We start from the raw sequence: 21,441 nt of genomic DNA on the forward strand, positions 1-21,441 counted from the left end.
AGTTGAAGCTAATAATTGTAGCTTTTATAGTCCTCAGAGGTGCTAGTACTATCCCCATTTCATGCATGAGACTGGTAAGATCAGAGAGGGTAGGTGGGTTGCCCAAGATCACACAGCTCACTAAGCAGCAGTGCTGAGCCTCAAGGGGCAATTGGCTACACCCAGAGCTCTTAAACATGATCACTGTGCTATGGAATTGCAAAATGTATCCTTAGTTTGTCGCGTCTAAGAATTAATGGAGGAGATTACCACAATAGATGTGGAAAGAGAGGAGGACATGCACCCATGGTCTGGTGCTGGCTTTTCCTGCAGCAGCTGGACCCTGGCAGCCACCAGAACACCTCTGGTCACTGTCCAGGTCCTCACTTTCTGAGGGTGTGGCAGCCAGTTCCTTTTTTTTTTCCTTTTTTAAGATTTTATTTATTTATTTATTTATTCACGAGAGACACACAGGGAGGCAGGGACAGACAGAGGGAGAAGCAGGATTCAATCTCAGGACCCGGGATCACGCCCTGAGCTGAAGGCAGATGCTCAACTGGTGAGCCACCCAGGCGCCCCGACAGCCAGGTTCTGCAACAACCAGATCTCCCTTAGGGGTACACTAAGGACACTCTGCTCAGCCTTCAGGGATTTCTGACAGATCGTCCCCCTGCAGATGCTCACAGCATCTACCCTTTGACAAAGCTTCTGAACAAAGGGCCGGGGGGGCCCCTCCTCCTCCCCAGACCCAGGACCTGCGAGCACATTGCTCAGCACGAGAACTGCTGGAAGCTTCTCTTTGGCCAGTACTTTAATTTCTCCAACACCCTCACACTGTTCTCCTCCCTGGAAACTCAGCAACTCACTAGTTTGGTGAGTGTTACTCGCATTTTATGGATGCGATCCTGAGGACCAGAGCCTACATAGTCTTCCCAAGGTCAATGGTTCAGGGGAGCTCAGACCCCAGGGTACCCATTTCCCATGCAGAGCACTTCCTTTTCAATGTAGTGTCCCTCCACCCTCTGTCTGCAGTAAAGGAAGAACACAGGTGAGATCGGGGGAGAGGCAGTAGTGTTGCTGAAGTGGGATTGGATTATTCTTATGTGGTGTTTTGACCAGGAAAATCAGAGTGCCAAATCTTGTCCTATAAATTAAGGACTACCTTCTGACCCCGATTTAGGGAAATGCACAGGCCAGGGCAATGATGATGGAAGACAAACATTGTTGGCTTACCCTGGTCCCCACTGGGCCTGCTCGCAGCTCAGTGCACTGCACCCCATGGAGGGCGTTTCCTGAAAATGGCTGGGAATTCCATCTCATTTCTCAAAAAATGAGTTCACTACCCCTAGAGGCTTGAGGTAACACAGGCTGTGAAAGGAAACTTTTGGGGGAGGCTGTTGAGAAGGGATAGGATGGACCTCAAGCCCACAGGAGATTTAGTGCTCACCCCAACATCTGTTTGCCACTGCTTGGGTCTGTGCGTCCTGAATGGGTATCTACTTCTGAGACTATCCTTTTACAAAGAGCCATTTTTTTTCCCTCTATAAAAAAGTAACTTAAAGGTCACCTGGGTTGCTCAGTCGGTTAAGTATCCGACTCTTGATTTTGGCTCAGATCATGATCTTGGGGTCCTGGGATGGAGCTCCACGTTGGGCTCCGTGCTCAGCAGGGAGTCTGCTTGAGAGGCTCTCTCCCTCTCCCCCTCTCCCTGCTCACTCTCTCTCTCTCTAAAATAAATAGTCTTAAAACAATGTAACTTAAGTACTTTGTAGAAAAGTCAGAAAAACAAAGAAAAAATCAATAACACCCAAACACAACCATTAACACTTTGATTTTTCTTCCATCATGTTTCTTCACAAATATGCACCCGTCGTGATATGTGCAAATGCTCAATCTGCATTGAGGATACCATATGTGTTTGTGTGTCTGTTTCCACTTGGTATCTTGAGTTTCTCCCATATAGCTAGAACTTCTTCAAAAATATTTTAAATGGTTGTACAGAACTTCCTCGCAGCATTGTGCCATAATTTAACCGCTACCCCACTGCTGAATATTTAGCAAAATTGTTTCCATTTTAAGGATCATGTCTCACTATCACATCATGCACAAAAATCTAAATTCCTATTTCCTTAAGATAGATTTCTAAGGACATGTGTACAATGATCACATCCAAGGGTTTACACCTTATAGACCTATCCACCATTGAGCTGGTTTGGGGAAAGGTGAAGCTACCTTAACGGTTCTGACCTCCTCTGAGGTCCTCCCCAGGGTCCCCCATCTTGCTCTCCAGGGTCCAAAGTCTCACAGAAGCCTTTGGGCTCTGTTGATGAGAAAGAGGCCCCCACTGTTACCCTGTTGAGGCTCAATGCCACTTGGCTCCCACAGAGACACACTTAAAACCACACAGCCCCTGGTTTGATGAAGCACAGAAATAACGAGCTCAGTGGGAAGAAATAGTCTTGGAAAGCCACATGTCTGCACTTGAGGGGCACTCACTTGATAAGTAGCGATCATTTCTCTGTCCAAGGTCTGTGTCACGGAGACGCTGCCTGTGTTCTCATTGATTCTGAAAATTCCTTTAGGCTCCTGATCCACTCCTTTTCCAGTGAGCCGGAACTTGGACCCTTCAGGTCTGTCACTATCGACTACCTGGTCAGAGAAACAGAACGATGTTTAAGACTCTGGCTGGAAAACACAGAGAAAGCACATTTTCGACATAGCTTGGTGACCAATCCACTAATCACAGGTGCCAGCATAGAGCAGCCGGGTAAACTTGACTCAAGCAGCATCATCAAGAATAGCATCGTTGCTTAACACCTTTCATCCTGACATGCAAATCTTTGCAGCTTACAGCTGGGGAAGCTTACCAGCATGGGGGGAGGGGATGTACGTGTAGGATAGATCCAGGAGGGAAGCAACTCTAGGACGGTCAAGGTTGGAGATTTTTATTATTTGTGACTCTCAAGAAAGATTGATAAGAAAGAGTTTGTCTTGTGTTTTTACTGTAAGCAAGACCAAGTAGACAACAGGAAAAAAAATGAGTGAGCAATCCTGTAGTGCAGGCATTGACTGAAGCTCTAACTATTTACAAAACTCAGTCATCAACAGTGCCAAATGCACCACTGCTTCTAGGTAGTAGGCCCTATGCTGAGGAAGCATTTTACACACATTTACACACTTAAAAAAAAACAAAAAAACAAGCAAGCTGCTGGTAAGGGACATTATCATTCATACTTAGTGGATGAAGCCACTAAGAGACAGCGAGATTAAGCCATGGTCACAGCTATGAAAGAGAGGAAGAAGGGATTCAGAACCCACCTTCTGTTTCTATAGGGACATTGCTATGCAACAGTGACACTTAGGAATTTAAGATAATTCCCTACAGGTTGTCAGCCTTGATTTGACATTTGAAGAGAATTCAGATGATACGATAGAGGAAGATAGTTCTAGGCAGAGGGAAAAGCACAGACACAGGCAGTAGACAGACGGGGGAAAGCCTACACAACTCCAGAAACTGTGAGTCATTAGCATGGTTTGCGTGAGGCTGAGGGGTAATTAGGACCCAAACTATGGTGGTTTTATTTTTTTCAAACGATCTTTTAAATAATGTTTGAAGATTCCCAGCTAAAGAGAAAACCATTATTTGCACGAACTGGTTCTAGAGTTTGCTCAAGGATTCATGTATATTTAATGTCACTTTATCATCAGTATCTGTGAACATGAATTAGACGGTAACAATTCCCTCCCTCCCCGCCATGGTTAACAATTTAAAGGTCACGACCACAATAGACATTCAGAACAGACAGCTAAATGAAAGCTGATACTGATCAAGCTGTAACCAATTAACAAATGACCAGGCACCTATTGGAACACTGTCACCCGTGCCTGGAGGGTTTTGGTGGACAGGACATGCAATGAGCCTTCCTCTGGTGCAATCGACCTCCCTCAAAGGCCATGGCTGTGGCCGCCAAGCCTGCAATTCCGACGGCTGCCACCGGGTGGCAGTGGTGCCTAAGGCAGCATCACCCTTATGCCCAGATTCCTCTGCTGTGACCAGTTGAGTCAGAGCCTGACAGCTCCATAGAGCAATGGTTTTTTTTTTTTTTTTTCCTGATTTAAAATTTTACTTAAATACATTGAGAGTTTTGATTAAACACCAATTATCTCTGTTTGCATTTTTTAAGATTAACATAAAATATCATCTAAAGCAAGGCTAAAAATAATGCATGTGCTATCTTCTGATGAAAAGAGTTTTTAATCATTGCTTGACTTGATTTAATCCAACTGACATTCTCCCCCTGACCCACTCCCTCCTGCTTTGGCGCTCCATGGGGTCAACAGCCTCAGCATATTGGGATCACCCAGGAATCCCTGTGCCTGGCACAGTGCCTGGCATACAGCAGGAACCAGTTCCAGTATCTGTTTAATAAAGAACACCACTGTGCAGATGGACATATGGCCCAGTCCTCGCTTGGCCAATAGTCAGTTCTGTGACCAGGAACATGGTTCTTTGCCTTCTTGGGTCTCAATTTCCTCATCTGTAAAATGAAGAAAACACCCCTTTTTTTCCCGGAGTTGTTGAGGGTTTAACGAGATAGTGTATGCAAAGCACACTTCTTGGCACACAGAAGGGGCTCAATGATTTGTAGCTAACGATTACCATACCATACTAATAATCACAACAAAATCACAACAAAATCACACCGTCGTTGTCATTGGGTAAGACTGAGACTTCCAGGTATAAAAAACATCTTCACCATAATATTAAAAATGAATCCCTTTCTAAGAGAACACATTTCCTTTTAAAACACAAGACTCACAAACATCTCTGGTTTGAGAAGAGACGTGCTTTGGAAACAGGCTTACTGAGCACAATTAAGGTAGGCCAGTCCTCTCCAAAGGCCATAGTAAGTCAGTAAGACAGTCTGACAGGAAATGAACATGGTAAACCTACATGAGCTGTGGTGCTGCCCTGGTCCCAAGAGTGGGCTTCTGACCCTATCTGTGTACCAAACATAGCTCAGCGGTGAAGACCAGCTAGGAGAAATCTTCTGTGCTCCCTTCTGGACCCTTCCGTGGTCACAAGGGTGGGGAGTACAGCACCCCAGACTTTCTGGAAGGCACAGTGGGACATGGACCTGAAGGCTCTCTTGGGGCAAATATGGCCACCTTCCCATTTCTCTGTCTGCCCCCGAGCACTGAATTATGGATCCAGGAATCCTCCCAGGGCCCCCTCTCCTCTTGCCATCAAGGACAGGTCTAGGTCATTTCCTTGCTCTTGGAGAGCTTGAGCCACCCAACCCCACAGAAGCACAGTCTTGGCTGCTGGATTTAAATGACTTCTTCTCAGAGAAGAAGGAAGTCCCACTGTGCTGTGTGACTCCTCTCTCTCAATATTACTATTTTTAAAGCCTTGGCTTTTGACATATCTACTGAATCTGCCTCCTGGTCCTCAGAACTATGTCCACTTCGAAGGGGTGCCCACAGCCACACCAAACATAGCACCTCTAGGCTAATGGGCATTATGGGGCCACCAGCCCAGCAGTGTGAGGGGCATCATGCTCCTAGAATAACAGCCTCAAAGTGCGGTTCCCTGGACCAGCATGGTCATCACCTTGTTAGAAAAGCAAATTCTCAGGCTCCACCCAGAGCTCCTGAATCAAGAACCCTGGGGATGAGACCTAGCAACATGGGCTGTAACAAGCCCCCTGATAATGCCAATGTACACCACAGTTTGAGGACTGCTGGTTTAGACAGATTTCAGCACTGTCCATACTCATATAACTGGTGCTGGTTTCCACTGCCACTGTTTGGAGCATTCCGCTAAAAAAAAAAAAAAAAAAAAAAGCTGGGTCTGTTTGCTACTCCTCTCTAGACCTATTTTATTTTATTTATTTATTTTTTTAATTTTATTTATTTATGATAGTCACAGAGAGAGAGAGAGAGAGAGGCAGAGGGAGAAGCAGGCTCCATGCACCGGGAGCCCGATGTGGGATTCGATCCCGGGTCTCCAGGATCGCGCCCTGGGCCAAAGGCAGGCGCCAAACCGCTGCGCCACCCAGGGATCCCTCTAGACCTATTTTAAGCATACAGCACTATTAGGAACTCTTTAACAGCCTGTTTTCTAGAATGTCAGTACAGCAGAGTTGTTACTTCCCTGAGACGGATATCTCCAACTATATCCAAACACCCCATGGCTTGGAGAAACCTTGGAGGAGGCGGCGTGGGGGTCAGGGTTGTGTTCCGGGGAAAGCCAGGAGTCCTGGCTGGGTTTAGATTTAGGAATCACTCGCCATCTCCCTGGCTTCTTGGCCCCCAGGTGGGACTTCAAAGGAACCCCAGCCTACTCCAGCCTCACTGATCTGGGGAGATAGCAGGTGTGCAATGGCCGCAAATGCAAGACGGCCTCCAGCCACACATCAAAGTTATTCCATGCTAGTCAAGGGGGATTTTCAGATGAGCTTTATTACACTATGCTAAACTGAAAACTGCCCTGTGCTGCTCCAGGGCTGTGGTCCTTTTGTTCTTGTTGTTTAATGTGATAGGATATAAGAAATCCAGGGCTCTCCTTCTGGTCAGATCAAATCCTGCTGTGAGTCTCTGCTCTTATAACAGCTGTTAACACACATTATACCACATACCAGGGCTTCACAATTAGCAGGGCTTTCCTATTGGTCTTTGTAATTCAACGCTTCTTTTCACAGTGGGATTGTTTTTGTTTTTGTTTTTGTTTTTTGCAATATCCTCTGAGTTTGAATGGAAAAAAATAATCTAGCTAATGATGAGAAAGAATGTGGGCTCTGGGTGCCAACACTCTGGGAGGGTGTGTGAATAGCATGCAAGCATCTTGCTAAATACCTGGGTAAAGCCGTATTCCATATATAAACATGACACAATCACCAAGCTCTCTACACCATGTTTGCTCTATGAGCTTCTGGCCCCGATCTCCCGTGTCTATACCTGAACTCAGATCTCCACTAGAGACTTTTGCCCATTTTGTTCTAAGGGCCTAGAACATTACATAGTGCAATAACTATTTGCATACCAGGTAAGTAAATCAATGTGATAGTCATCTCCTCACTGGCCTGTAAGTTTCTGATTTCTCTTTCCCCATATCTTGTTCTAATTGCAACCAGATTGGTCATTCTAAAATACAAACACAAATCTCTCCATGACAGTTCCCAGACTAGAACTCATCATGGCTCCCTACTGCTTCCAGGGTCAATTCTCAGGAACCCTCTTGATGGGTCTCCACCTGCTACTACAATTCTAACTTTGGCCACAACCATCCACAGGCCTTCTGAACTTTGTTCACTTTCTTTGGACCTAGGGCAGCTGGACTCCCACCCCCTAGCTTGTCTGCTGGAGACCCCTTCTCATCTTCCTGGACTCAGTGCCAGGGATTGCCCATTTCTGGAAGCTTCTCTTGACCTCCACCTCCCCACACCTGCTCCATGAAGACTGAACCCCATCCTCTGAACTTAGCCCTGCTCATCAGTGAGGTTTATTACAGTAGAGAGAGCAGATGGCCTCTTTGTGGGTGGTGGTGATTGTCCCTTGGGCTATTCATTTCTTGTTTTCTTTAAAATTTCCTGGGTATGGAACACAGAGATACTTGATTAAAGCTTTGAGTAAAGGAGTGCAACTTTATTTCCATGTTTTTATATGATCACAAAATACTCATAAACCCAACTCACATATTAAAAATAAAAATAAGATCCATATAAAATGTGGTCTCTTTATGTGTGCAACATCAACACCTTTTCATTTCTCGTTTTACAAATCCCTAAAGTTAACTTTCTAAGCAGTGGTAATGCCTAGGAGTCAGGAAGGGACTTAGAACCCATCCTAATAATCAGCAAAGTTCCCCTTGTGTGGAGACCCTTTGTCTAAGTAGATGTTATGCTTGTCAGCAATGTAGCTCCAAGACAAATACCCTGGCCCTTCTTTCCTGTCACAGCCAACTAAACTGATGCTTCTAATTCTTCTCTATTTCAAAAATCAGGAGACATTTATTTTCAAAAGACAGAAGACTACACACACACACACACACACACTATGATCAAAAGGATGAACTAAAAAATAATTAATACCCTCCCCCCAAATCATCAAAGGGAATAAGTCACATGTGAACAGTATAGGTCTTTGGAGGGTGGAGGTTGGGGTATATTTATTCCTTTACCCTTAGAATATTTCTGGTAATCAGTTTTTTTTAAACATGTAAGAGGAATTACTGGAGCTTGATGTACATGCTAATTTTGAAAACGTTGTCTATTCCATGTTAAATAGGAAAAAAAAAAGCCCACTTACTGCCTTCTATAGTTATTAGAAGGCATTTGTTTTATCATTAGATTGGTTCCCTAAGGTGATCTGTAAGCACTAATTAATTCCCAGCTGTGGTTTAGTCCTTGACATGCCTTTGAACTTGGCTGTTCAGCGGTCTGGGCAGCTGTTAGATCCATGCCCTTCCCTCACTCTTGTGCTGCTCAACTACTTTCAACCACTAGGTCATAAATTAATGAGAACTAGGGAAAGCCCAGGGGAAGAGTCCCAATCCCCTGGTGCAGAAATACCAAACCAGCACCCTAGCAATACACTGAAGGTGGTCAATAGCCACAGACCTACCGTATAATCCTAAGGTTCTCATCCCAGCTAGGGCTGGCTATATCCACCACCGAGTTCGAAGGCTTCCCATTGTGCCAGGGAGGCCACTAAGCTAAAGGGCAGGGTGGTGCCCTTGGGAAAGAACACAAGATGAGGGGATGTCTGAATCCACTATCCTTACTCTTCATCTATTAGCACTATCATCACACCAGCTTTGTTTCTCTTCTTTTATAGCAAAGACATTTAAGATTATGCCTAAGTACAGCTTATACTGAGTTCCATAGCATTCAGTGTTAATTTGTGGGCAGTTTTTTGGCATTATTTTCTGAGAGTTTATACATTTGGGGTTATTTTCTCTAGGCTGTAGAATTTTTTATGAGATTATTTCTTAATTTATGAGTATTTATAATATTTTCATTATTTCCACTTATATAATACTGTGGCTTATGAACTTTCTACTTTTGAGGTTTTAAAACAATTTTACTAGTGGCCATGTGTAATATCATTTTTACTAAAAGATCCATTGACTAATGGAAAGAGTGAGTACTCTACAGCATTATTCATGAGAACCAAGATGTGGAAGCAACACAGGTGTCCAACAATGGATGAATGGATAAACCAGAGGCGGTATATCCATAAAATGGAATATAGTCTTGAAAAAGAAAGGGAATTCTGACACATGCTGCCATATGGAAAATAATCCATCAGTATCACACTTTTGCATCCTTTATTGTTCCAAAGAATAACTGAGATCCTTAGATGACACTTTCTAAATTTCTCGTTTCTTTTTTTTTAGAAATATTTTATTTATTTATTCATGAGAGACACAGGCAGAGGGAGAGGCAGGCTCCATGCAGGGAGCAAGATGTGGGACTTGATCCCAGGTCTCCAGGATCACGCCCTGGGCTGAAGGCAGCACTAAACCACTGAGCCACTGGGGCTGCCCAAATTTCTGGTTTCTTCATGCAGGCTGTGAATTACACTTCCCTGCTCATTTGGTCCCTTCTAAACATATTCCTTGACCTTGACTCTTATTTTTCTACTGAAAATCAAGATGGTCCCTGAAATCTCTGGTAAATCTCTAGATCTTCTATACCTGCAGTCTATTCCATTTATGAATTAGACCTATGACAGTAGGGAGTAGTCACTGAGGTTGTGCTCCTCTGGCTCCTCTCCTTCTGGGCATATAGTAGGACTAAATTTCCTCAGCCACTTGCAATGGATTGTGGCCATAGGACTTGCTTTGGCCAATGAAGTATGAGTGAAAATGACATGTGGCACTTTCTGAGCAACTCTGAGCAAAAGCTTTAAGAGCTATGGTGTGCTTATTCATGTTCTTTTTTTGCCTTCTCCGGCAATTTTCCAAATAGTGGTGACTTCATCCACCCAGATCTCAAGGAGAGAATAATGGTGAGGAGGAGCAGAGCCCCCACCTAACCCTCAATGGACATAGAGTTTAATTAAACTTCTGTTACTTTGATCAACTGAAATTTGGGATTGCTTATCACTACAGCAGAGCCTAACCTATTCAAACTAATGCACAGAGTATTTAGAAGAACAGGGTTGGAAGATGAGTAAAGACGTGTCTGCATCCCAGCTCAGAGCTCATGAGCAATGTGGACTTTCGTAAGCAATATGGCCTCTCTGATCCTCATTCTCATTCTCTGCAAAATGGGGGAAATAATGCCTATCCTAGATAAATGATCTTAGAGACATGCAATGCTTAAATACATAAAATATTCAATAAGGCAACTGTTCTTTTTAAAACTATTAAATGAGGAGGAGGAGGAGGAGAAGGAGGAGGAAGAAAAAGAGGAGGACAATGACAGTTTCTTTTTATTGAACACAAACTCTTTGCCATGCTGTATTCTAACATTTTGCATACAGTAGCTTATTTAATACTTATAACAACTCTACAGAATAAGTACTGATACTAATCTTCACTTTACAGAGGAATAACTGAGTCCTATAAACCTTGGCAAAGTCAGCTAGGAACAACTTCAGATTTGAATCCAAGTATCCAGAGCCCATGGTTTTAAGCCTGACTCCATATGGCCAACTAATCAATGTGTGCTGGGCTGGGTGGAAACAGCCCAGAAGTAGAATCAACAAAGCTTCAGTGCCTGGCACTGTTGACAGTGCTCCAGTCTGGCCTCCTGGTGACATGCCCACCAATGAAGGCTGAGAGTAGAGATGTTCATCCCCGGCCTTTTGCTAGTGACAGTGCCAAGACTGGGGACTTTCATGTCTCCATTCCCAGATTTATATGTATCCAGCGGGTCACCCATTCTCCCCGTACATCAAATTCCTGGCAGGAATATCTTTACCTTCTCACACCCTCTTAGCTTTGTCATAGTAATGGTGTAATTTGGAGGTTTCTGCATACATTCTGTCATCTTAAAGGATAATAAATTAATCATGCCCTTGGGCACTATTGAAATATACACACTTAATTTCTTACCAACTTTCCTTCCTCACCATTGCTCTGCTCCTTTTCCTTCCATCAGTTCAGATTTTTATAGTTCCCAAAGAAATATTAAACCAAATATTTATGCACTCATCTGAACCAGAGTTCAGAGAAAGCAATGTAACAAAATCAGCATTATGAACCTGGAGCTATTCCCGTTTGGAAGTAATAAACACGAACAATTGAACAATTTCTCCCTGGAAATGCATGTTGGCTGCCCTTTTGCTGAGAGTTTCAACACTTATTCTTATTATTCTTATAATTCAGGACAAATTTTAATGTTAAGTCTGATGCCTGGAAACACAAGCAGTGTCAAACATAAATAAAATTTCAATCATTTTCAATTGAAAGCCTGATATTCTATTTTGCCTTGCATGCACCTTGGCTAGAAGGACCTGTGGATGGCTTCAAAGTTCTGAATCCCCTGAAGCAGCTACTATCTCTCACAATCAGGTTACATGACTAAAATCTTTCCAGGGCCCTCCCTCATGCCATCACTTTCAGAGAAAATTTAAGCTCTTTCAGAAATGCATTCAAGGCTCATTACAGCCCGTCCCCGACCTCTGTCTTTAGCTTCATCTATTGCTTGGTTCACAGACAGACTTCCATTCTGTCTTGTTAGCATTTCCCCCAAGGTGCCTTGCTCAAGCTGACCCCTCTTTCAACCCTGGAGTTACCCTTTCCTGACCTAGAGACTCCTATCCAAAATCTGAGCCTGGCCAGTCCAATCATCTTTTTGGGAAGCCTGGTCTTGGGATGAGGAGAGACTGCGTCAATTAGCTGAGAAAATGCTACGGACTCTGAAAGTCTCAGCAGCGTAAAAGCCGAATGTATCATTTTGGGGAGACCCTTTAGGACCATAAGTGTGGACCTTGACAAAGAAAATAGTCTACCTGGAAAACAGAAAGAGAGGGTAATGACTACCTTTGTGTATATGAAGCCAGTTTAAGCTCAAGCCCCATAGTTGGTGAATTATCCTCCCCAGTATTAACTGAATCTTATGCCTCAGGCTAGGCCTTTAAATTATACTTTTCTACCAAAATATCACAGTCCCATTTCCCAGTGGTGTCTGGTAAATGACTTTAATTCACCAGGATATTACCAAGTATATATCTATATAGCTCATTCCTTCACTGTCCTTGAGTTCTCTAATTACATTCATCTATTCAGTGAGGACTTCCATGACCATCTTATTAAAAAAAAAAATAGTGGCTTCCCTTCCAACATCATTCTCTATGTTCATTACCTTGTTTTGTTTTTCTTCACAGGACTCATTATCACCTGACATAGTTATCTGTTTATTATCTCTATTTACCATTAAAATACATGCTCCATGTTATCAGGGACTTTTGTTCATGGCTGTGAACAGTGCAAGGTGCATAGTGGACACTTAACTATTTTGTAATAAATAAAGAAGCTATATAAAAAGAAACTGAAATGAGAGATCACATGGTCAGAAGGGAAAGGAAATAAGTGCATAAATCAATGAGCTTGCACAGCTATCTTGGTTTCAAAATGACTTATCAATTCCTGGTAAGGACCAGTTTTGTTTCTTGGGCTTAAGTTATGAGAGATACTCTAGTATTCTCCCAAGAGAGTCATTTCGAGTGGCCAGCCTAATTAAATGATCCCAATGAAACACACACATTTTTAAGAGTAGAGTGGTGAGCTCCCTGAAAATTAACAGGCAACTGGATGCAATGGGATCAACTTGGGTAAACATCTTTCTAAAATATGGTTTTTCTAAAGGAAGCCCAACAAGAGAGGATCATACAAACTATAAGTAAATAACGTCTTTGGCAAAGGGTTTTATTTTTTTATTATTTTTTTAATAATAAATTTATTTTTTATTGGTGTTCAATTTGCCAACATACAGAATACAAACACCCAGTGCTCGTTCTGTCAAGATTTTTTAAAAGATGCATGACAAATGGAAGTCTCTTGGTGGGGGGCGTGTCTCAGGTTCCTCTCAAGATACAATAACTAATCCTTTAAAACAGTCATTGGTAAACATAATTGCCCAATAACTGCCTTGTGGGTGATTACTCCATAACAGATTGTGTCGTGTGGTGTGTTCTCTCCCAGGTATATGGGGATGGGTAGAGGCTGCACGAGGTAGGACCCCGGAGGAAGGCATGTATTTGAGGGGAAAGACAGGTGGTCTGTTTTTTTTTTTTTTTTAATTTATTTATTTGGGAGAAAGAGAGAGAGTAGATGAGTAAGGAAGGGTCAGAGGGAGAGGAAGAGAGAGATTCCTAAGCAGGCTCCATGCTCAGTGCAGAGCCTGACATAGGGCTCCATCCCAGGACTCTGAGATCATGACCTGAGCTGAAATCAGGAGTCACTGACTGAGCCACCCAGGAGCCCCAAGATGGTATGTTCTATAGAAGATTAACACAGTGAAGCACCTTAAGTGATTAGAAACATAGAAAGAGGGGCAGGAGGCATAGTTTTGGGCATCACCCATAGACCTGCAGAAAACATTGGCTTAGTTTTGCTGTTTTAGGAAAGGCCATCAATACAGGTTACCGAACAGACAAGTTTGAGCCTTAAAGAAGAGAAACATTCTGAAGTTGGAGAGCATCAGCTGACGTTATCAGCTGCCTGGTGGCGGCAGAGAAGCCTGTCCCTGTGGCGTCCAGGATCACACTACCCTCTGCTGCAAGCGCTGTAGAAGTGACCAGTACCAGGTGGATTCTGAGGTTGTTTCTCACTCTCAGCTCAGCTACTATGGTCTCTAAATCTGCAGCTTGGAGCAGTCCTGAATGGATGTGGATCAGCACCACATGAAGCCAGGCAAGGAATGAGGCACCGCCCAGGGATCTCTGTTTAAACCCAACTTGACCAAACCCAACCCTTTGTGGGGCAAGGACTCTCTTCCATTCCCTGAACTCCATTTCTCCAGGTGCTGAGCAGTAGCCACCACTCCTGCCTCTGCGGTGCAATGGCTTAGAAGACGGCTTGGGGTCAGCTTGTGTTCCAGTAATCTGTCCTTGGTTTTGACCTTGAGTGAACCTCTCACCCCTCTGAACCTCAGTTCCTTCTGAGAGATCCGAGCTCCCGAGGTCCTGGTGAGCCCAGGGTACTGTGGCTGGCACATAGTAGGCACTCAACAAATACTAATAATTATCATCTGAGTGTATCTAAACATGGCAACATGTCAATATCAGGAAAAGTAATTTTATAATTAAGAGGGTTTTTTAAAACTCTCAAGTTGCATCGTAGGTAATAATTGCTTTCACTGAGGTCTTATAAATGTCAGGCACCATGCTAAAGCTTTATGTGTATTTTGCCAGGTAGTTACTGTTATTTCTATTTCAAAGGTAGGGAGAGTGAGAGACAGGGAAGCGAAGTCATTTGTCCAACTGGGCTACACAGCTAGTTCTGGGGCAGATCCAGACGTGGAGACCTCTGAGACCAGCTTAGTCGATCCAGAACTGCAGATGCTGGTGTGACGTCAACTCCTAGCTGCTCAATTCTTTACAGCTAGACCAGACACCTCCTCAAGGAGTGGGGCTGATGGTTTCAAAGCTTTCACTGGATTAGGAAGGGGAGAGCTGGGTCTTCTCTACAGGGCTCCTGCTGAGCACACAAGCATGCTCAGATGCCACACAGTGGGTGCTCACTATTACAGGGCCCAGGGCCCCAGCCCACATGTGCAGATACACATGCTATGCAGCAGAAAATGAATGCATGCACAGTCCTGGTGCTTTCTGACTCGAAGCCAAACAAATTTACACCGGCTCATTTGTCAGCTGCCTAAACCCCCTCTGTCCCAGCCTAGCTCATCCCGCCTCCCAAGTTCCTTAGTTGTTATAAGCTTATCACAGAAGTAAATCAAAATGTTCTCAAGAGAAGAAAAGATAAAAGCAAAAAATGCAACATCCCCAAGAGAGGAATATTTTTTATGGTTCCACAACTCTAGCAATTCTGTCTTTAAAAAAAATCCATTATTTAATTTTAGTACCATGGAGGTGCTAGTGATGAATAATGGCTCCTCTTCTACCTTCTAGTATTTCTAAAATATTAATACTGGTTGGATACCTCTCTCCTAAGGGGAAGTAGGACTTGAATCTTTTATAGGCTCCTGAGCCCTGTTCCCATCCTATGAATTTATTTGATTACTACCAATCATATGCTCTGGGTTCTTCAGATTATGTCTGCACCAAAGGATGGGGCCACCCAGTGAGGTGGAGAGGGTAAAATAGGTTGCTAAGTAATCGCTTTCTCATTATTTTCTTTGTCTAAATCTCTACTCTTTTATTATCCATCAAGATGCACCTCCCGTCTCTACACTGGACTTGGGCTGTGAATCACAAACGGAAGCCAGAATGAGGCATCCAACTTCTCAGCCTCTGGGGCAGACGTCCATCACGGCTAACAATGGTTCATGCATCATTAGTGGCAAATTGTTGATGTTAAGTTTTGAGCACTGGGTCCCCAGCGATTTATTCTTACAGGTCATAATGCTGTATGTCTGTGTGTGTACACGTACTGTGTGTACGTGTGCACGCTCTCCCTTTATACTTGGGGGACAGGAGAAGAAGAAATGAGGAGATGGTTTCAGAATAAACTAGAAATAGGAATGTAAGTTATTGCAGCTGGCAATGAAGGTTTTTTTTTTTTAAATAAAAAATCAGGTGTACTTTTATCCCCTTTATAAAACGTACATGTACACTAAGTAAAATCTGGAAAACAAACCAAAGTAGAAGCTAGAAGAACAATGTGCTGTATTTCTCAGCTAGATGCTGGATGTTATAACTATTTTAAAATACTGATGACTTCCCTCCAGTTTTTTTTTTTTTTAAGATTTATCTATTTTTAGAGAGAAAGAGCACTCACATGAATATGCGAGTGGGAGGAGGGGTAGAGGAAGAGAGAAAGAGAGAATGTCCAGAGAAAGAGAGAATGTCCAGCAGATTCTTCGCTGAGCACAAAACCCAGTGTGGGGCTCAATCCCAGGAACCCTGAGATTGTGATCTGACCTGAAATTGCTGAAATCGAGTTAGACACTTAACCAGCTGAGCCATGCATGTACCCCTTCCTTCCAGTCTTTTATATACATACCACTGTGTAAATATATTTTTAATTAAAATTTTTTTTTACTTTGAGATAATCATAGTTTTACATGCAGTTACCAGAAATTCCTTTTACCCAGTTTCCCTCAATGCCACAATTTTGTAAAACTATGTAGTACAATATCACAGTTGGGATATTGACATTGATACAATCCACAGATTCTATTCAGATTTCCCCAGTCTTATTTGTACTCATTTGTGAGTATCTAGTTCTATGCAACTTTGTCACATGTGTGGGTTTAAGCTACCACCACCATTAAGCTACTAAACAGGTCCATCATCACAAGGACACCCTTTTGCCCTTCATAACCAACCATACCTTCCCCTCTCCCATACACCACCTTTCCCTCACATCCCTAGGTCCTGGCAACCACTAATCTGTTCTCCATTCCTATAATTTTGTCATTTAGAAAATGCCACATAAATGAAGTCACACAGTATGTAACCTTTGGGATTGACTTTTTTCACTCAGCATAATTCCCTGGAGATTCTTCCAAGTTGTGGTGTATCAAGAATTCATTTTATTGCTGAGCAGTATTCTATGGTATGGATGTTCCAGCTTCCTTAACTGTCCACCTGCTGGAGGACATCTGGGTTGTTTGCAGTTTCTGGCAATTATGAATAAAACTGCTATGAACAGGTGTGTATAGGTTTTTGTGTGAACACAGATTTCATTTCTCTGGGATGAATGTCCAGGAGTATAATTATCTTGTCTTGTGGCAATTGCATGCTTAGTTTTACAAGAAACTGCCGAATTGGTTTCCAGCATGGTTGTACCATTTCGCATTCCCACCAAGCAACATCTGAGTGACGCAGTTTCCCACATCCTCATTGGCATCTACTGTCGTGACTATGCTTATTTTAAACCATCTTAATAGATGTGTCCCGATACCTCTTTGTGGTTCTAATTTGCATTTCTCTAATGGGTAATGAGGTTAAGCATCTTTTCATGTGCTCACTTGCCATCCATAGATCCTCTTTGGTGAAATGTCTGTTCATGTCCTTTGCCTATTTTCTAATTAGGTTGATTGGGGATATTTGCTGATTATTTTTAGAGTTCTTCATGTACTACACATACAAATCCTTTGCCCATACGTGGTTTGTCAGTGCCTCTTCCCAGTGTGTAGCTTTCCTTTTAATCCTTTTAACAAGATTTTTCCTAGATCAAAAATCTAAGTTTTGATGAGGCTCATCTTATCACATTTTCCTTTTAGGGATCTCATCTTTTGTGTCAAGTCTAAGAACTCTTTGCCTGGCCTTGAATCTCAGATTTTTCTCTCATTTGTTCCTAAAGGCTTCGTGGTTCTACATTTTAACTTTACATCCATGATCGATCCATTTTGAGTTAACTTTTGTATAATAGTGAGGTTTAAGTTCAGGTTCATTTTTGCTTACAGACGCGCAAGTGCCCCAGAACTATCTGCAGAGGACCTAACACTCCTCCACTGAACTGCTTTTGTGTCTCTTTCTTTAGAATCAGTTGAACATATTTGTGTGAATCTATTTCAGGGTTCTTTATTCTCTTCCATTGATCTACATGTCTTCCTCTGCTGCCCCACATTGTCTTGACTACAGTAGCTATATGGTCCTCACATCAGGCAGAGGGATTCCTCTTCCTTAAAATTTTTCTTCTTCAAGATTGTTAAACTATCCTGGGGCCTGTGTCTTTCCATGTAAATTTTAGAATAAGCTCATCTATGCCTATAGAAAACCTTGTGAGGATTTTGATAAGAATTTGCCTTAAAGCAGAAATATATATATGTATATATATTTATATATTATATATTCACATATATATTCACATATATCATATATATATTTATATATATTCACATATATCATGAGCATTTTCCTTATTATCACTAGCTCCTTTTTAATGGCCACTAAATATTTTGAGATACATATTCCATCATTTACCCACCTCAATAATGGATGTTTGACTCTTCAATAAGGAATAATGTGAATAAAGCTACCAAGTACATCTTCCTGCAAAAACAAACTCCTCTGCATTTTAGATTATTTTCTTAGGATAGTCCCAAAGGTGGGGTTACTCAAACAAAGAGGAAGAACATTCTCACAGTTATTTCTATTTGGATATTCTTTCACACGTTTTTTACCAGTTGATGAGAAGTATTACCATTCACTTTAAAATTTCATTTTGTTATGGGTTTGAACATCAAAGTGGGAGAGATAGTCATCAGTGAAGAGAAGTCAGGGTATGAGGACAGAGGGTAATGGAACAACCATGCCTTCTGAAAGCATGATGACTGCAACCTCCACCTGGCTGGCTCTGGCTTGACTCTCCCCAAAGTGTTGCTATATACCTGCTTTCTGGAGTCTTCCCCACCACCCATGGAAGGCAGGTAAGGTAAAATCAATTCCTATTTCATTTACTTTAGGGCAGCTATTTGCTACCTACATGGTCTTTAAAAAAACACAACTCTTTTCATCGTAAAGAGATTTAGTTAAATCATTTTCTTTTTGCCCAAGAAAGGGAGAGGGGCAGACTGACCAGCTCAATCTATCTCTTTATTGTTTGGCCTTGGAAATGTCTGTTATAGGAGATGGTCCTGAATAGGAGGTAAGAAATACATGCCCGGTGGAATGATCAATGATAGTTTGGGAGGGCTGACACAGTTCCATTTATGTTTCTACCCTTCCAAATCAGGTTTTCTCCTTTTTCTCTAATGGAAGTAGAGGATCCATGGAGAGCTAGGAAAACAATGTGGTTTTCCTTTCTGTGCAGTCATTTTGCTTTTAAAACTACGCTGGATCTTCACTGCTAACAGCAAATATGGTTAATCTCGAATTCCAAGTCCTAAAAGCCAGGGTTCTCCTTCTGAGGACTCAGGACAGAGGTGACCTCTGTGGCCATGTCAGAGTGTACTTGAATTCTACAGGATATCTAGCAGAGGCCAGAGCCAGAAGAAAGGAAAGTCCAAGGCCTCCTGGCCATGCCAACGTTATGTTATTTAGAAAAAACTGGTTTGCAGGCACCTGGGTGGCTCATTTGGTTAAGCATCTGCCTTTAGCTCAGGTCATGATCTCAGGGTCCTGGGATGGAGCCCCGGGTCAGGCTTCCTGCTCAGCGGGAAGTTGGCTTCTCCCTCTCACCCCTGCTCGTGCTCTCCCTCTCTCTCTTTCTCAATTTTTTTTTTAAAGAAAAAGAAAAACCTGGTCTTCATGCTGTCAGATGTTGGGATCAGGTATCTTTGAGGATTGTAAGGTGGAGAATCATACAAACTATGAACACTGGAATGCAAATAATATTTCTTGTGTGAATGGCAGCATTTCTTTCTCTCTCTCTTTCTCTCTCTTTCTTAGAGTGGGGGGGGGAGATGAAGAGCAAGAGAGAGAATCTTAAACATATTCCACACCCTGCATGGGGCCTGATACGGGACTTGATTCGATGACCCTGAGATAATGACCTGAGCTGAAATCAAAAGTCTGCTTAATTGACTAAGCCACCAAGGTACCCCTGAATGACAGCATTTCTAATGGAAATATTTAATTATTTTTAATTATATTTTTATGTTTTGTTTCATAATCTAAAGATACATTGTTAGCCCCATTTAACAGAGGAGGAAGTTGAACATTAAACAGCTGGAGAAAATTTTCCAAGAAGAGCTGTCAGTCAAAGCTAGGTTGGTCTGATGCTGGGATGAGTTCTGTTTCTACCACCCCTTAGTGAAGACTCACAGAAAGACAGAAAAAGAGCCAGTGATTTAAGTTAGAAGCAGATATAACAATGAATCAATCAAGTGATAAAGATAGGAACCCTCAAGCTCTCTGGAGTTTTTTGTTTTGTTTTGTTGTTATTTTTTTACTGCTTTCAGGGGAAGCTCTCTGGTTTTGAACGACACTCCTACACACACACACACACACACACACACACACACACAAAATGGAATTCAGAGATTGTGGGAAAAGGTCTCAGGGAGACCCTGCCTGCTTCCATTGGGAATAGAGTCTCATACCCCCCATCCTTCAGAGAACCTGGGGTCTGCTCCAAAAAAGTAGAGTTCTCACCCAGTGCAGAGAAAGAAAATACAAATAATCCTCATCCTCTGCCCACATGTAGCATTCAGAGAACACAGCTGGCATGCAGAGCGAGGGGTTCAAGTTCTCAGCAATGTAATAACCTGTGTGTCAGAGAACATACTACAAATCTCTCTGACTCTCGGTCTCCTCCACTGTAAAATGGGGATAATACCCATGTGGAGAGTTGCTTTAAATATTAAAATAGAGATAATGTAGGTAGAGCTGGCACCTGGGATGGCTTAACATTTATTAGCAAGGTAGCTATTATCAAGAACACCCTGCCATCTTTTCTTTTCATAACCGCCACATTTCCCTGGACGCTGGCGTTACTCTAATTCACAGTGGCACCTGTCCTGGAGAAACACTTGCCGCACCAAGTGAGCCGAGTAGCTAGGTATGTGACCTCTGACATTTACATTCCACTTATAAGCCACATGGAAGCCTCGATCTTGGCCAAATATCTCACTAGAAAAATACACAGTTTCAATGTTCATTTAAGAGATGGTTTCTGGGGCTTTGGGTGTAAAGACACATGCACCATTTAAACTCTGCCGAAGAAAATCAGACCTCCTTTTGGATGTATGGTTTCCTCTACGTCTAATACAGTTCTCAGCCTATCCATACGAATTGAGCACTTGTTGGGGCAACACTGCACTGGTGTACACATCTTGGGCCAACTAGAGACAAAAAGGCCCTCAACCTTCCAGAACTCAGCCATGCAGATGGCTCAGGTGACACATCCCACAAACACCCACCAGGTCCCACATTTCTAGCTCCCTGTGAAAGGCAACAGCACAGGACAGTCAAATCTAAGTCCATGCAATTAACCACAGGAACTCAGCTCCTGCTACTGCCCTCGTTCACATTTCTTCTTTGGATATGGCTCTGGGGAAATTATTTTTCTCAGAGTGTGATGTGCTTTTTATATGGGGACAGAGCTGGAATCACAGAACCATAAGCAAGATCTCATGTTGTGATAATAGCCAGAAATGTCAAAAAAGCACCGGGTTCATTTTGAGCGATTCTTCCAAAGGCCACAACTCCAAACAGCTCAAAGAAGAAGACCCTGTTTTCCCCTTCTCCCCCATATACCCCACAGAGATGAACCCACAGCGCTGTCCCACATGCACTCCACCCTTCAGCAGTTACCTGTTGAATACTGTGAGCACACATGTGTGAAGGAGGAACACGGTGGCTTCAGAAGCCACGCTCGTATTTATAGTTTCATTTTCAAGGGTTTAGGAGCACGAGGAAGAGTTCTCACCTGAGCGT

The 21,441-nt window shown here is 42.7% G+C and overlaps 1 protein-coding gene across 3 annotated transcripts in view; it reads right to left on the reverse strand.

Moving 5' to 3' along the window:
- The window catches only part of CDH13 (cadherin 13), a 1,002,781-nt gene that overhangs the window by 480,127 nt on the left and 501,213 nt on the right, over window positions 1-21,441 (reverse strand). For all 3 annotated transcript variants that reach the window (XM_038538175.1, XM_038538176.1, XM_038538177.1), the window contains one exon: window positions 2,476-2,628. In XM_038538175.1, the coding sequence (XP_038394103.1) occupies window positions 2,476-2,628 (153 nt within the window). The remainder of the gene's footprint in view (window positions 1-2,475; window positions 2,629-21,441) is intronic.

Source organism: Canis lupus, chromosome 5 (assembly GCF_011100685.1).
Source record: "Canis lupus familiaris isolate Mischka breed German Shepherd chromosome 5, alternate assembly UU_Cfam_GSD_1.0, whole genome shotgun sequence".
In the NCBI taxonomy this organism is placed as follows: domain Eukaryota; kingdom Metazoa; phylum Chordata; class Mammalia; order Carnivora; family Canidae; genus Canis; species Canis lupus.